The sequence below is a fragment of the Asparagus officinalis genome, chromosome 6 (genome assembly GCF_001876935.1).
Source record: "Asparagus officinalis chromosome 6, Aspof.V1, whole genome shotgun sequence".
Classification (NCBI taxonomy): domain Eukaryota; kingdom Viridiplantae; phylum Streptophyta; class Magnoliopsida; order Asparagales; family Asparagaceae; genus Asparagus; species Asparagus officinalis.
Genome location: NC_033799.1, coordinates 12,333,727 through 12,352,289, shown reverse-complemented (window position 1 = coordinate 12,352,289; position 18,563 = coordinate 12,333,727). Strand labels below are relative to the sequence as shown.

The 18,563-nt window shown below is 35.2% G+C and overlaps 1 protein-coding gene across 1 annotated transcript; it reads left to right on the top strand.

Moving 5' to 3' along the window:
• On the top strand, nt 4,760-18,125 carry LOC109844953 (RING-box protein 1a). The gene is made up of 5 exons (XM_020414136.1): nt 4,760-5,009; nt 5,115-5,165; nt 5,271-5,330; nt 17,390-17,461; nt 17,876-18,125. Exons 1-5 carry the CDS (start codon nt 4,865-4,867, stop codon nt 17,911-17,913), a joined length of 366 nt encoding a protein of 121 aa, XP_020269725.1. The 5' UTR covers nt 4,760-4,864; the 3' UTR covers nt 17,914-18,125.

Here is an 18,563-nt window from a genome sequence, read left to right as displayed (position 1 = left end):
TTCGTGTATTCTTCTGTGCATTTATGTTGATGATATTTTATTATTTGGGTCTAACATTGCGATAATCAATGAGACCAAGTTATTATTGAGTAGTAAGTTTGATACGAAGGATATAAGAGTTGCTAATGTGATTCTTGACCTTAAACTGATTAGATAAGTTGAGGGCATAGCAATTTCTCAATCTCATCGCATTGATAAGATTATTGAGAAATTTGACTATAAAAATTGTTGACCCATTAAAACTCTGTATAATCCTCAGTAACACTCTACAAGAATGCAACTGCGGTATTTGTATCTCAATTGAGATATTCTCTAATCATTAGAAGCTTGATGTATCTTACAAATTGCACGAGATCTTATATTTCATACTCAGTTTCTAAATCAAGTAGATACACTAGCTGTCCAAATATGACTCATTAGGAGGCATTGGATAGGATATTTCAGTGTTTGAAGGGAAGTGTTTCCCTTACACTACCTTATGGTAGATTCCCTCATATTATGGAGGGGTACAGTGATGCAAGCTTGAATTGCTATGGGTTTTGGTAGCAATAGTTGTACATGGTATGCATTTACCTTGGGTGGCAACGATGTTGCCTGGAAGCCTATCAAATAGGCCATTTTTGTCTCGGTCTATTTTTGAGGATGAGCTATGTGCTTTGGATACTATTGATTTAGAAGATGCTTAGGAGACTTATGTTTGAGTTGTCCATGATTAGCAAGCCTATTCCTACAATCTATTGACATTTGTGACAATATGACCATAATTACAATGATTAAGAGTTCAAAGTACAACCGCAATACTCGAGGTTATATCCAATTGTAGATAAAGACCATAAAAAGTTTATAGATGAAGGAGTGATAGCTATGGACTTTGTCAAGTCCAAGGGCAACATAGATGAGCCCTTTACAAAAGGACTTGAGTTATCACTTGTTCTTAAATTCAGGTTGGGGATGAGACTGAAACTCTTACTTAATTCATATACATTGGCAGCACAACCTGTATGAGTGGAGATCCTATAAAGTACGTTCAATGTGGTAACAACGAGCTATTAAGTGAATTGCACACCTGATGATAGATTGATACTTAGTATTCAAGTCTATCTCTAAGTATACCTAGAAGTTGTTGTTTACTGCTAGGACAGTAAGAGCGTTTGACTCTGGATAAAATCAAGTCTTTAAGACGAGATAAAAAAAGTACATCCCTAGATATGCCCAACTATAAGAATATGATTGTGTGCCTGTAATTAGACCTGTCCAATGGGCTAGCTCGGCTCGGCCCAACCTTGGTTTCTAAGACTAGGCCAGGCAAAATGCCTTGCTCGGACTTGGACTAGGGTCCGGGTTTGGGCCAAACGGAGACGACCTAGATTATCTTTATTTTTATTTTTATTTTTTAAAAAATTAGATTTTCTGCAAAAAGTTATGGAATTTTAGGAGTAATTAAAATATGAGAAATTTTGATAGAAATTCTATCTTATCATTAATCACTTATATTATACAACTTGTAAAGTTTATAGAAATTAAAATAATAAAAAATAAAAATTTTAATTATTAATCACTAACAATTATAATTTTTTTTAGAAATAGTCTCATCACAATACACGAGTACATCACAACTAGGTTGGTACCTCATCTATAGAGTATCATTTGTAACTCTTTACAAAATATTTTACCATAGATTTATAGTTAAAAAAATAAAAATTACAAATAACTTTCTACTTTTTATCTCTTATCGTCAACTCATTACGTCTATCTTCAATATTAGCTATTTGGTTGATGCCTTAAGTTCTCTTCTCGTACTCTACCAATCTTGTAAGCACATTACCACATGTATAATAGATGGATCCAACGATATTTTGTGATCATTGATCAAACGTCCTGATGTGTTGAAGGCAGATTCTGAAGCTATGGTAGAAACCTGTACTGTTAGTAAGTCACGATCCATGATGGAAAGCACATAATATAAAACTGTTCTGTATACTCTCCACTGTTGTAAAATATCAAAATTAACATTATTTTGAGGTTTAACTAAAGGTGCAGCTAAATATTATTCAATTTTAGTAATTTTCCTTGTTTATGATCCTGATCCATGGCTACAACCCATACTCGTTAGCCTCTCTATCATCATTTGCCTATCAAAAAACTTACCTTTGCCCTGTTCAGAGCATGTAGAACCTATAGGCTGAGAAGTACTTATACCATATCTACATGCATATTTATTAAATATAATCTTTAAAAATAATATTTAATAGTATTATGATGAGTAAGAGCAATAATAGTCTGACCCTAGAGCGACGTTTCTTTAGCAAGCACTATGGAACTCGGGTCAGGCTTGGATCGAGCTTCGTCAAACCAACCTGGATCCAAGCTCGAAGCTCGGTTTGGCTCGGTTTTTCTGGCTTTTCCTAGGTTCAGGCGGGGCTAACTTGACGGGGTCTGGGCCACATGCCAAATAGACGGTCCTAGCTGCAATTAAAGGACGTGAGTTATTTCTTGAAAATATTCATGAAAAGTATAAAGATGTATGGCTATAATGCGTCAAATCTAATAATTGATATATACTCGATATCATGTTGTTACCAATAAACATCACCACATCAAAGGTTCAAGTTCAAGATTTAGTTTCACTTCGTACCTCTTCTGATAAAATTGGATAACTATATAGAATGTTCAAATTGGAAAATACCCTCTCTGAAAGCATGGTATGTTTATTCTTCTTTATTTTCAGCTATGAAACAATGAGGGATTGTTGATATAAATGGAATATTGGAGATCTTATGTGAAAAATATTATTTAGAAGGATACCGATTATATGATTCAATTTTATAGGTAAAAACATGTTTAATTAGTAGTATGTGAGTATTAGTCCTACATTAACTAATTGAAAAAGTGTTTAATTAGTAGTACATGTTTAATCAGTATTATGTGAGTATTAGTTTCACATTGACTAATTGAATGTATTTTAAGTTGATTAAATTAACATAACTGTTATATATAGTATAACAAAAATGTTAAAATGCACACTCGTATTGGCATGTTAGCGAGCATGCAAGCAGGCGCAAGTGTACAAACTCTAGTGAGTGGGTCCGATGCGTAGGCTGGCGCATGGTCCGACACGTGGTCTAACGCGTGTGCTAGCATGAGCTCCTTTTGCATGTGATGCATTTTTTTTGGCTTGAGTGTTTTGTACGTTACGAACTTTACAAAGTTTGAATGACAGTAAATGTAGACATATAAACATTGCTAACACTAGCCAACACTGTCATTCAAAGCCCTCTCTGGCCCCTCAGCTCATAAGACCCTATATAAACGGCCTCCTATAAGCATTTAAAAGGCACCGAAAATCAAAATTTGTTCTTTAGTGCTAGTTTTGGAGATTTTGACGAAGTGAATGGTAGTCGAGATGTTCAATAGAAGAGAGTGCTTCTTCAGACTACAATCGTCTCATCCTCAAAAGTATTGTGTATATCCAGCACTACTGTAGGTAGACATAATTTCTTCAAGGCCAGTCCTCTATTTAGAGAGCGATTCGACATCTCTGTAAAGTATTTCTTCTTTATATTAAGGGACTGTTTGGTTATTTCCTAAAAAACCAAAAAATAGAAATGAAAACCAAGAAATCTCAAAAAGTACAATTTCACACATTTTCATTCCTAAAACGCACCCACAACATCTAATAAAATATTATTTTTATCCAACAACCCATCCACCACATCTAATAAAATATTATTTTCATCCAACAACTCATCCATCACATCCACCACATCTAATAAAATATTATTTTCATCCACAACATCACTCAACTCATCTCATCTCATATTTAAAAATCACTCACATCATCCAATAAGATTGTGATAACTCATCTCATCTCATTAACATTTCATTTCTTTGTTTTCCTCCCAAAAAGCTAGGAAAATAATTTCCTTAAGTGTGGGTCACATCATCCAATAATATAATGACAACTCATCTCATCTCACCTATTTTCTTATTTTTAAGAAATAACCAAACAAAAGAAAACAACCTATTACAAGAAATATGTTTCTTATAATTCATTTTCTTATTTTTTCCGCCAACCAAACAACATCAAAACAAGTTTTCTTAAAAAATCACTCACATCATCCTATAATAAGGTGACAACTCATCCCATCTCATATCCATTTCTTTAATTTTCTTTTTTTTAGCCAACCAAACAATCCCAAAACCTATTTTTCTTAGAAATAGGTTTCCTTCTCTTTGATTTCCCTCTCTTTTTAGGCAAACAAACAGCCCCTTAGGGAAAAATGCTTCCAGCCCTCAAAAGCCAAGAAAACGTGCTTCCCACCCCCAAGACTTTGTCAACGTGTGTTTTACCCCCAAAAATAAAGATTCTGTTCTCTGAGCCCCCAAAACACAAAAACCAAGTGATTAAAATATGTGAAGACCATAATACCCTTCTCTATTTCTTTTTTTTTATTAAAATATGATGTGGATTATTTTATTATTTTTGTTTTCTCTATCTCTTTATCATAATGTACTGAGATGATAGTTAAAATGATTAATGATGATTATTTTATTATTTTCGTTGCACTAGCCGGCGGACTTTTTGGACACCCCTAAATTTAACCTCGTAACATTTATTTAAGTTTTCATGAACACGCATAAAATCTGACATACATACACCCGCACGTAGTTTACCTGTAGCGATATAATCCCGGTCCGAGCCCGACACGGGCCGAAACAATCTGCCGATCCTCCACGATAAATATCGCTCGTCTATCTATAAAACCCTTGGCAACTTTTTTGTTCTTTTGGGCTCCTATCGCGATCTCCTTCTATCTCGATCAGTTCCAGTATCTTCGATCTTCTCTCCGTCGATCGATTGCTGATGGCGTCTCTGGAGACGGACATCAACATGGTTCCCTCGGGCGAGGGCTCGAGCTCGGCCGCCGTCGCGGGCCCGTCGTCCTCGACGAAGAAGCCGAAGCGGTTCGAGATCAAGAAGTGGAACGCCGTCGCTCTCTGGGCCTGGGGTAAGAAGACGGCGATCTCTTTTGAAACCCTAGATTGATTTAATTACCCCTCTTGAATTAGGGTTAGGGTTTCGGATTTGGTTACTGATTAGAGTTTCGGTGCAGATATTGTGGTAGACAACTGCGCGATCTGTAGGAACCACATCATGGATCTCTGTGAGTTCGTTCGTTGTCAATCTGTTTTTGATTTTTGTTCAGTTTTGTCTTGTCAGGATTAGGGTTTTGTTAGTTTCTGATGCATTTCTCTGTGAACATGGGCAGGCATTGAGTGCCAGGCGAATCAGGCTAGTGCAACGAGCGAGGAGTGTACCGTTGCTTGGGGTATGCTTTGAACTTTGAATCTTGATCATTTAAGTAGAAATTTCGAAGGAACCTGAAACTTAGGATAGTAACTTGGTTGTTAACGTGCTTTCATGGCTGTTGATTTTGTTTACCCATGTGATTTCCAGGAGTGCAACTTCGAATATGTGAATAATATACTGGCATATGATTGTGATGATAATATGCTTTATTGATTAAATAAAGCGTATTAACTATAATATTATCACTTTTCTCTTAGTGCATCTGTTAGGAAAAGTGATAATATTATAGTTAGTGGGGAAAAAAAAGATCTAGAGTAGACCTAAAGGAACTTGGTTGAGAGCAATTAAGAAGGATATTATAATGACTAACTTAATGGAGGAGGTGGCCCATAATATATAGGAATGGAAGAATAGGATTTGTGTACCTAACCCCAAACATTTGAGATAAATGCTTTGTTGTTGTTATTGTTGTTGTATTTAATCAAATAACTAATACTTAGCATGATCGTGAAATACAACAAGAGTTTTAAGCTTCTTCCTCTGTGCTTATACTCACAGGTTTCTAGTTTACAGTTTGAAATTTATTTTTCTCTTTTTTTTGGTGGGTTATTTGAGGTTATGGATTGGTAATTCTGGCAAGTATGTTTAATCGAGTCTGGCGTTACTTTTAGTTTTTTGGGGACATAATTCCAATGATTGATGACTATTTTAATTGCTGGTATTTTAGAATTGGGGGTGTTGTGAGGGGATATCCCATGGAGATGTTGCATCATGTGTTGATTTTGATTTCTTTTCATGGTAGAGACTAAGATATGTTGAAGTTAAGGTTGGAATTAAGCTTGATAACCTAATTCAGATTGGGCACCAATCTTTTGAGTTTGAACACTTTATCTACATGACTGATTGTGTATAGGTCTACTATTTGTTTACAGGTTGTAACATTTCACTGTTACTATGTAATCTTGTGCTTAAAATGCTCGTCAACATTTTCTTGACAGATGGTGTAGGTACATAATATCAAAACTTAAGCCTTGCAGTCTTGAAATGTTTTACTTCTCAATAACAAGGTCATTGTAAATGCCATCATAGTATGCTAGTTTGTTTCTTCCATCAAGGTGAATTAGACTATTCATATTATCAAAATGAGACCTATTTGCGGTAACCTTGTCACGTCCTGGTCCCAAAATCACAAATGAAGGGCACATGACTTGGCCGGCGAAGTAACTGTAGAAAGCGAACCCCTCTCTCGTAGCCACATTCACGCCTATAGAAGTAATAAATAAAATCTAGTACTATTCATAATCCATAAAACAAACCGAGAACTACTAAGAATTTTGTTATTTAAATGAAGGAAAAATTGCTTCAAGGCCCCAAAAATGAAAATACAATGTGGCCCAGCCCCCTGTATTATTTTTCATGTGTATTAGCCCCAAAAATGAGAACTCTGTGTGATTTAGCCCCAATTACAATTCCCAAGAGAATATATCCCCAAATTACCCCTCTCCTTCTCCAGATCTCTTCTTCTCTTCCAACAAACCCATCTCCTCTTCCACCCTCTCTCTCCAACCTCGCTGGGAACCTCCAACACCGCCGCCACCTCCTCCACCTCCGCCTCCCCTCGACCTCTACGACTTCATTCTCAGTCGTAGACCCCACCGCCACCATCGCGCCGCCTCTTCTTCTTTCGTTGGAATCGCTAGATCTGGAGAAATCTAGGGATAGGATGGGGTCGCTGGAATCGCTGGGATTGGCCGAGTTTGGTGGTGGTAGGATCGGTGGTGGGGTGGTCGGAGGTGGTGGTGGGGGGGAATAAGGCCCCTTCTTGTTTTTTGAAAAGCTGAAGTCTTTTGGGTTCAAATTTATCCTATCTGCATGTGTGCATCCTTTTGAGTTGCTTTCTATCCTTTTTTTCTCTCATTTTGTGTTGATTTTTGATGGACGTTTTTAGCAAGTTGTGAGCTATAAGTGAAAAAAAACATGTAGAAAACAGAGATTGGAGCTGGTTTACTCTTTTTGGTGATGTTTTTTTCGGTGGGTTATAACAATTTGTGAGCTTATAGTGTACAAATAAAAGAAGAGCAGAGATTGGGTCTGATCCCCCCCTTGGTGATTTATTTTTGGTGGGTTTTAGCAATTTGTGAGCTTTAGTGGGTAAACAAAGAAAATAGAGATTTTGGTTTCTTTCTTTGAGAGTTATGAGGAGATTGTACATGATACTGAGTTTAGCTATTTCATGGATCTGATGGTGAGCTCAGTTATGAGGAGTTATGAGGAGTTTGTGTTGCTTGCGAGATGACGAGGTCTCAGAAGGTGGAGGAGAAGAAGGCTAGGGTGGAGGAGAGCTTGATTGTGGAGAATGTAGGTTTGGTTTTATGCCATTGCTTTATGATTTGAACGGAAGTATTTAAGAATAAAGTGAATTTATGTTAGTTCAATTTTTATAGTGGTGTATCATGTTAGTTCAATTTTTACAGTGTTAGTAATGTAAACTATAAAAAAATTAACTGTTAACGTTTATTTGTTCCATGTTAAGTATAGTGGAGTAAATGTTAATTTTTTTCTTTTAAATGTTAAGTTTTGTTAATTAGCTGTTAAGTTTTACCTATTACATGTGAACTATAGCCGATTAATTGTTAATGTTTAGTTGTTCTATATAAGTATAATTGAGTAATTGTTATCTTTATTCTTTTAAGTACTAAGTTTTGTAGATTAACTGTTATGTTTTACCTAATATATGTAAACTATAGTTGACTGACTGTTAACATTTACCTAATCCCTAAATATAATTGAGAATCATAGTGTACCAAAAGATGAGATTGGGATATTACCACCAAATCTGTTGATTGTTTCACAAACGATTTTGTTGCTTCTTTACAGTAAAGTGGTCAACTATATCATGGCGAACAATTAGGAATAGAGTGAATGCTGTTATACAAAATTAAGATATTAAGAAAGAGCGGTCTTTAACATGTGAACATGGTTCAAATTCATATAGTTAATATTTTAACCATAATATTTATCATGTTAACTGTTGTAGTTAGCATGTTAACTCTTGTGTTTAACATGTTAACTGTTATGGCTAACATGTTAACTCTTATGGATAACATGTTAACTCTTATGGATAACATGTTGATTTTTGTGGATAACATGTCAACTCTTGTGGATAACATGTTAACTCTTGTGGCTATATGTTAACTCTTGTGGATAACATGTTAACTTTTGTGGCTAACATGTTCATTGTTGTGACTAACGGTTATTTTAACATGTTAACTATTGTGGTTAACATGTTAACTATAAGAGCTTAGATGTTAACTAATTATATGAGGATTGATCTTACGCAGAAATATATAAATACAATCTCATACTGATTGTTTAAGGCAACGTTCTCCTGCAACTACAACCATTGCTGTAATCTATCTAAGATGACCTCTACTACTTTGTCATCGAGTCTTCCCCCGCGGAGCAAATACAGTAGTTTCGGGTATGTAATTGTGCTGTTATCACTAACGATGACATAGCAAGCAATAAGTTACGGAGGGTTAAAATCTAAAACATGAAAGCTAACATCTAAACACGCAAACATAATAAGCAACTAATAGAGATTCACAGTTATCATTAAAGAGAGTTGACATTAAATTACTAAACATGTTAACTCTTGTAGATAACATGTTAAAATCATCGAGCTCAATCCATGACTAACATGTTAACTCTTGTAGATAACATGTTAACTCTTGTGGCTAACATGTTAATTCTTGTGGATAACATGTTAACTCTTGTGGCTAATTTGTTAATTTTTTGGCCTAACATGTTAACTATTGTGGATAACATGTTAACTCTTGTGGATAACATGTTAACTCTTGTAGATAACATGTTAAAATCATCGAGCTCAATCCATGGCTAACATGTTAACTCTTGTAGATAACATGTTAAAATCATCGAGCTCAATCCATGGCTAACATGTTAACTCTTGTAGATAACATGTTAACTCTTGTGGCTAACATGTTAATTCTTGTGGATAACATGTTAACTCTTGTGGCTAATTTGTTAACTCTTATGGCTAACATGTTAACTATTGTGGATAACATGTTAAATCTTGTGGATAACATGTTAACTCTTGTTGCTAACATGTTAACTCTTGTGGTAAACATGTTAACTCTTGTGGATAACATGTTAACTCTTGTGAAGAAGAAGAATTAGCACATATTCACACTTATGTTAAGTGATCCAGGTGGTTTTAACAACAATCACACCTATGTTAAGTGATCCAGATGGTTTTAACAACGGCGTGGCTGAGAAACAAGTTTTAACAACAACGTGTTAGATGCTACGTATTATAGTTATCAATTTACGTATTATAGTTCTATTTAAATGTGTTAACGGATTATGTTAACATGCTATGTATTATAGTTAACATGTTAAATGAGAACTATATTAACGTGTATATGACCCGAAATACAAGTTAACGGATAATGGATTACAAATAACAGTTAACGGATAATGAATTATAATTAACAGTTTACTGAATATAATTATCAATTTACCAATTAAAGTTAACATGCTACGTATTATAGTTAGCAAGCGAACTGTGAAAATTAACATGTTACCAGTGTAACTTAACAAACGAACAAAGAAAGTTAACATGTTTCTGATGATATTTACCAAATAAATTACAAAATGGAACATGTTATCCTGATCTCATGCAAAAAGGAACATGTTACTCAATACAGACTAAAATACTAATATCTATGTATCATCACACTCACACGACACTACTAGAATAAACTTTTCTTTTGAAAAAAAAAGTTAAAAAAGTAACACATAATTATGAGTAATAATTTTAGTCTATTGTATAATTGGCGGTGCATCAGATACATTTGCGGCGCAATGACTTCAAATCAGAGAACTAGAGGAGCGGTGATCTGATCTTCCATAGTCAACGAGACGTTGGCCCCCCAAAAAGTCAATCTATGAGTGGTTGTCTGCTTCTTGATCAACTAAACTCAACACTGTCTCGTCCATGCCTTCACGACAGAGGAAGAATCACGTCTCCATACCTTCCGCCGCTACCTCCAAATCCCAACCGCCCACGACCCACCCCAACCCCGACTACACCCCCTCAGTCAACCTCATCAAAAACAACCCCACACTCGGCCGCGATCCCCTTAACCAACTCCGACGCCGACGGATAGGCCGCCAGAATCAGATCCCGACCCGCCCAAGGATTTGACAACGGGGAGAGAGTGGAGGGGAGGGGCTGACGTGGCGATGGAGGCGACGGAGATCTGCTCTATCTCGGGGGGATGGAGCGACGGGGGAGAGAACGGAGCCCTCAAAACTCAAGAGGGGGTAGACAGAGAAGGAGAAGAAGAAGAGGAAGAAGGGTAGCGATGGTGGCGGCGGGGGCTACGACTGAGGATGGAGTCGACGAGGTCGAGGGGAGGCGGAGGTGGCGGCGGTGTTGGAGGTATCCAGCGAGGTTGGAGACGGTGGAAGAGGGGATGAGAGGAGAAGGAGAAGATCTGAAGAAGAAGAAGAAGAAGAGGGTAGTTTGGGGTTTTTTGGGAATTAATTCTCTTGGAAATTGTAAAAGGGTAGAATCACATTAACTTTTTCTTTTTAGGGCTAATACACATGAAAAATAATACAGGGGGCTGGGTCACATTGTATTTTCATTTTTGGGGCCTTGAAGCAATTTATCCTTAAATGAAACCAGGAAACTAATGAACACAATTATCTCTCTAAGCGTCCAACAATCCATTATGTAAATTTAAAACCAGGCACCATGTCTATACATCCAATTGTGAACTCTCTCAAAAATATACTGAAATCCTATGATACAATAGTCATACCTCTCACTAACAACCTGTAAATGGCATCCTCTCCTGATCCGTCCATATTACCTGATCCATTCATGTAACAAAACACCACCTAAAAGATGGGCGACAATTTCAGGATTGTCAGAGCAATCCAACAAGTGTTCCAAAGAAATAATGGAATAAAGAAAATGCATGTATACAATATTCAAGAACTGACAGTAATTGGGAAAGTAGAAAGAGTACAAGATATAATAACTAGCATGAAAACTGACAAGTTGATGTGATGTGGAAACAGGCACGGGATATGTGCTAGCTTCAAGGTAGGAGATGAGAAGTAAAAACTAAGATATTAAAATATAACCCTCACAAATGTAAAAAGAAGTACTTTATGTAAAGGAAAAGCTACATCTATGTATATTAAATACAGACACTAAGGAAGAATATAAAAAGAAATGAGTGTCATAATAGGAATATCAACGCATACAATCAACCAAGGCTAGCATATCTAGAAACACGCAAAGTTGGCATCTTTTATTTATGTTATTTGAATTAGAGAAGAAAAAGTCTCATGTATAAAAGACGGCCTCCTGTGGGCCCCCGAGGACATGGCAACATGTTAAAAATAATTACGGCAATTGGCCTTGTTAAACATGGTCCTAATACATGAATATCTGGATGACAAAAATACCATTTATGTAGATTTTTTGGTCTTTATTCTCTAACTTCCCATTAGCTAACCCCATGATATCATTTTTAACTTTCAACTGTGCATTAAATGGTGTATACTAATTGTTCAAGTGATTTTCATAAACAATACTACGATGGTCTTGCCTATTTAGGCACTTGAATCCCTATGATATGGTATCCCGGAAAACATGAACTCTAAACTTGATACTAGAAGAGGTACCGGTCAATGATCATAAATTACATAGTCGATGTCGCTAGGTCAAGGTTATAATTCACACCTTAACGGGATATGTATTCATGCTCGATCTTCCTAATAGATGTCACTACGTGATCAAGCAAGAGTTTTATATTTTGTATATATGTCAATCACAATACAATATTGAACAGAAGACTCTATTATTCTCTTGTTAAATATCTACTGAAAAACCATGTCAATCACATTAAAAAGAAAACTTAGCTAATCTTTTGGGAAAACTATCTAAGGACATTTTATTACTTGTAAGCTTTACCTCTAGTCAAAATTCTATTGTGCTTTATACTGGCTCCATATACATATCTGTGAGAAAAAATAACTCTTAAAAACAATGATATTTGTACCATTAATAGCCAAACTAAAAATGCCAAGCTACAATAGAAACATTAGATTGGCACTTGAACAATCTAGAAATACGTCTCATTTAACCATGCATAATTTCAAGAGATCGTTCCAAAATTTGTGGCTAGCTATGCATAAGCAGCTAATATATCACATGAAGAACTTTAACATGAACTAGGATTTAATAATTACTATAATATGTCAATTAACCCATTGTCCAATAGTACTAAAAAATATAAAGAACATCGCAACATATTTTTTTTGTATGATAATAATAATGATTAAAAGCATATGGAATGTGAGAACTATTTTAAGGATTGGATAATAGGTGAGAATTTGATGTTAAGAACAAGAGATGCAAGATTTGAGGATTGTATAAGAATATTCGAATGTATCAGATTGGATGTAGTTATTGAACAAAAAATGGTTATATGGAAAAGAAAAACTAAGAAAACAAAGAAAATCAATGGAAGATGAAATGAACACTTGCCTTCATTAGACCCAAGAGAGAACAACTCCAGAAAACCAAATTTTCACATGCTCTTTTTTTGCTGATTTAAGAAACTTCTGTTCCCTTTTCTTTTCACTCAAATAGATAAACATTAGAGGAATAAAGATGCTTGAGTAGATAATTTAGATGGAGAGAGAGAGGAGTTTGTTGATATTTCTCAGGGGTGCGGATATATTTATTCGTGAAAGAAGTGATTTTGTCACAAGAGGAAAACTTGCAGAAAACTTGCAGAAGATGGGATCAACCAAAACTGAAAAACATCATTTCGGTAGGGATTTCCTTGAATTGAGTTTTGAGGGGTTAGTGGATTATTGGCTATGAACTTAAAAGAGATAATTGGGCCTTAATTGCACTAATGTACCCAAATAAAGGACCTTAAATTAGCAAAAAAGGTACTATGGTTCCATAACGAAAGTTATTTGTTCTTACTTGAACATAACTAATATCAAAAGAAAAAGGTTGTGGTTATAATGAAATAAATTATAGTTTGAGTCGAAGGACACGTAATAAATTGGATCAAAGGTATAAATAAATATACAAAGGCACATTCTGTAGTGGTTGTTACAAACTTTTTCTATGATAAAAGTTCTTATATATTTTTATTTATGATGATGACTTAATGAGCTAAAGGAGTATTTTCAATTGGACCTATACTTAAATCCCAAGTATACCATGGCACTTGGACATCCTTAAGCTAGGACTTGGGATACTTTTTAAGTCATTATTTCAAAATCAACAAGGCTTATAATAATTTGGATGGATCTATAAAAGAAAAGTAGAAAAGACTGAAAATCTATGTTACCCGGGTATTTCTATTAGGAAGTCGTACCTATACCTGACACGTACACCTACTCAAACCTCTTGGACACTTTTTGAATATATGCATGTGTTTATTCCGACGTATACTCAGTATGTAATACATGTTTTAATTTAAACACTTCTCACATACACTTTTTGCCTGGATTATATTCTGGCATTCTGCACTTCACTTCTATTTCTTATATATTGAGCTGATATAAATGAAAAAACAATGTTTATCTTATGTAATTTTAATACGATCAATACACATAACATGCATATTTATAGCAGTGTCCCAGTACCCTACCTTTTACAAATTTTTTATTTCCTGTACCCGCACCCCTACCCATGCAACCTAGATGAGAAAGTTAGCAAGTATTATATAACTCTCACAGATATCTCAACCACTGTCATATGCTTTTTAACATGTTAATTTAATGAGACGAGTAGATCTAAATAGTCTTTCACACCTATAGGTATAGGATACAGTACATGCATCGAGTTCAGTTTTCCTCAATTTCCATATTTGCCATTGTTTATACATTAAAACTATTTCGTTTTATTTAACTAATTTCCCACTTCTACTTTTCTGCTACAATTGATGTTCTTTTGAGGTGTAGTATGACAGCTAAGTTGGCACGGTCTAGATTTATATTAAAAATCCATGTTACCAGATATGATATAGTAGATTGCTAGATATGATATCGTAGACATAATTATTCAGGAATAAATAAATGGTCTGATGTTGTTTATCCATGCGTTAAGTTTTCGGTAAGTTAACCAATTTTAGAAAAAAGTTGAAGTACAGTCTTTGAGGCATTTGATGCATGATTAACTAACAACAAAACATTCGATTTGTTGTTTCTAGGTAGTTTATGCTTATAGATTTGTAGATTGGCACGAAGCTTAACTTGAAGATCAACTTTTTGGCTGCTAAAGACATTAGTCTAACTTAAACGTTCCAATACTCCATGATTTTTACCTTTATTGTATGATCCACGACACATACATTTTTATTGAGCTAGGAAGTACCTGTGATAGAAATTTGAGGGCGATAATATGGTGGATTTTAGATTAGAAACGATTATCTACTAACCATATTGATGTCATTAAAAATATATCAGAGTAACAAGTAACAACAACGTGAGAACATTTCATAGATAGACAAATTTTGTTCCTCTTACCTCATGTTTACACCAGGGATTAGCTTTCAGCCCTTATTTTTTTGCATCAGATGTGGACATGCTTATTGTACATATTCATGGTGTATGTTATCCGTAGATGACATAATATTAGTTAATAAGACTACAAAAGATAAAATTCTTAAAATAGAAAGATGTAGAGAGGTTTTTTAATCTGAAGGATTTAAATTAGCTGAATAAGAACATGGTAGATGGAAAGCAGTTTATGTAAAAATGTGAAAAAATGAAGGTTTACCACATTTATTGTCAAGCTATATGTAGTATTCACTTTTACTACTTGGGATTGTTTATTCGTCAACATGGTGAGATTTAGGATGATTGGTTCATCAAATCAAATTGGAATGGTAAATTAAAGCAGTGCTTTTAGAGTCCTATGTGATCATAGAATATCTGTGAAGCTGAAGGGAAAACATGACAACTATATCGCCATCAATGTTCTATGGCTCAGAATGGTGAAAATCAAGAAACATTCACAAAAATGATTGTAGCAGCAATGATGTTATGATAGACATCTGTGAATATGTACTGAGATATATGATGGAACTGAGTGCATTCACAAGATGTTCGTTGTTATTTAGGATAAAATGAGAGATTCGATGAATATGGTTTGACCATGTACAATGGAGACTACTAAATGCACCATTTAGAAGGTACGACTCTAATTAATTGAGAATGGAAGACTGGAGGTAGGTCTATGGGGACTTGGTTGGACGATGGAAGGAATTAAGAAGGATATGTCGGCGGTTTTAATAAAGGAGATATCTCTTAATAAAACTGAATGGAAGAATAGGATTGATGTAGCTAATCCCAAAATTTAGAGATAAAGGCTTCCTGGTTGTTGTATCTAATTCAAAGACTGTTTTGTTTGAAAAGTATATCTGATTACTATGTAAAAATTAAATTTTCCTTTCGTCATTGAAGATTAGACGATGTGTGTTATTTAAATTTTAAAAAAAGAACCGTTGAGTGTTATGTACTTATGAGATATTTTTGATTTTTGCATAACATAATTGATAAACTAGTATTTAGATGAATGTTAAACTTATTATTATGACAGTTATTTATTGATACTTGCATGAGTTTGTTTGAGAAATGAGTAGGGTTTAAAATTCTCCATTATGCTCACTGAAATGTTAGATATTTTCCTTGTTACCTTTCACTGAATGGTTTTAGCTATACAAACTTAAAATTATAAGCGTATCATGAGTAGAACTCACAGATGTTGCACTCATGTGCTTGTTATTAATTGTTTGAAAAGCTTACATTTAATCATTGTGGTAACTGTCATGATATGTCTATAGGTCAGGCTATTTAAATTTGTAAAGAGGTTTGGTGGTGGTTGTAATATAATTTGATAGCCAGGTGTTCATACATATTCGGAAATTTGAATAATTTTGCCATCACGCAGTTTGGACTCCTTATCTTAGGGGTAGAATACTTTCACATTGTGGGCTTACTATTCAATAAAATCATTTTCTCGATAACTAATCAAATCATATAGTTATTATATGTCCAGCATAACTTCATAATTTAAGATGGAGAAATTTCCACTGCCATTGACTTGACTGTAGCAGATCCATCCATGTGGTTTAGAGCTGCATTTTGATAATCTACTGGTTCTTGTCTGGTTCTCAAGTAATGGATCTGGGTATGTCTGTGTTGTGTATGTGTGGGTAAGTTTGTGCTACATTGTTGCAATGTTGCTTCCTGATATGCTTCCTAGCCACATTAAGATGTCCTGATGAACAAAAATTGTTAATACCCTCATCTGTAACTTTTCTCATCACTTGGTGATCTCATATTCTGGCATGATATCTTTCTTAGCATTGTTAGTATTTAGCTGTTTATGATTGTGTTTTCGTTGATCTTTGATCTAGTTCCTGTTTTCCTATTCAGTTCTCTTTGTTTTAGTTTTCTCTATTTGTGTTAGATTAATAATTTGCTAACTGATCTTAAGGACACTTATGAAGCCTCTTTTTTTGTACGTTTTTTTTTTCTTTTTTTCTTTTTTTTTTTGGGGTGGGGGGGTGGGGGGGGTNAAGTGTACTTGTGCTGGCCTGTAAGAGGTATGGAACCACAGTATTAAAATTAGAGTGAAGGAAGCAGTGGAAATCTGTATCGTTTGGGAATGTATCAGCTACTGATACATTGTATTGTTCTAAATATCAAACATCCTGTATTTGCTTCCAAAGTAACTTCAGACCTTTTGGAGGATTATCTTTTTGTGGGTGCATGGGTGGGTAAATGAAATCGGGATACATGCAACAACCAACCGGCTTTTGCCTATGTGTATGAGTAGTATTTATAACTGGCCCAGTTTTCTTCAATAATTCATTTTCTTTTGACTAAAAGGATTCACACAGATGGGGTTCCCCCTTTGCTGTCTTATTCTTGAGTTTTAATCAGTAGCCGTTTTGCTTTAGCAATATTTTTTGCTGTTTAAATTAAATGTGATGATACGCTTGACAGGAGTGTGCAATCATGCCTTCCACTTTCACTGCATTAGTAGGTGGCTCAAGACCCGGCAAGTTTGTCCTTTGGGTAAGCAGACATTTCAAATCATGTTTTAATTTACAATCAAGTGCGGATACACTCTTTGTACTATGAGGGTATATACGCACTTATATGTCCTAAAATATTTTATTAGCGCTTACACAGCTTGAACTTGAGACTGCATTTGGTTGAGATGTCACATGAGAATTACATGATAAAGTATCTTTTGCCCTCAGTTTGACTGAGAAAAAGGCTACGCTTCCTCTTATATGAGGGTGAAAAGTGACTCCATCTGAGTATCAAAGGGTGTCTTAATGCATATTACAGTGTAGGGGGTATAACTGGCTACACCACTGATAGTACAAGGGGTTTATGTGCGATTAACCCTTTATTTTATATTATTAAGCAGTATTGTTAGTGTGTATCTCTGTGTGATTTATTTTATTCCTCACAAACATGCAGATAACAGCGAGTGGGAGTTCCAGAAATATGGCCACTAGGCTTTGGCCCCTTGAAGTCATCCAAACCATTTCAACTTCATTCACTGTTATAGAACTAAATTTGCCTGGAGGATAAACAAAGCTTTTGTATCAGTTCGGTTTTCCTAAATGCATGTTTCGTTTTGAATTAAGGAATTGATTTCTGGTGGAATTTGGTCCTGAATGCTTGTCAAAATTATGGGAGTAGATGGTAATGATTGGTTTTGAGTTTATATTTGCTGACTTCGATATGAGATTCCACGGTGCAGTACGTGGTGTGATCTCATCAGCCAGCTCAAACAAAGTAGGCTCTTTTCTTTTTCTTCTTGGTAATTCAAAGTTTTGACAAGTATTTCAGTGAAAGTCTTGATTAAGAAATGATTAAGAAAATATAAAATGTGGGCTAATCAGGTTGTTGCCCAATGTGCTTTCTTGATTGTGCTTTTTGTCAACTGGACAAGAATTAACGGACGGTTCTTGTTGCGTGTAGCTTGGCGCCAGTTGAGTATCGGTGCGTGTTGATTAGTATCAGTTCTGCGCAGCTCAACTGTAGAGCGTGTATGCGTGTTGAGGGATCCATTGGTACATGACATCTGGTTGTTTGGAGGCAAGTTTGAACCTGGATTCTTGAACGCTTTAAGATCAGCGTTCAAGGATGCATAGCAGTTTTT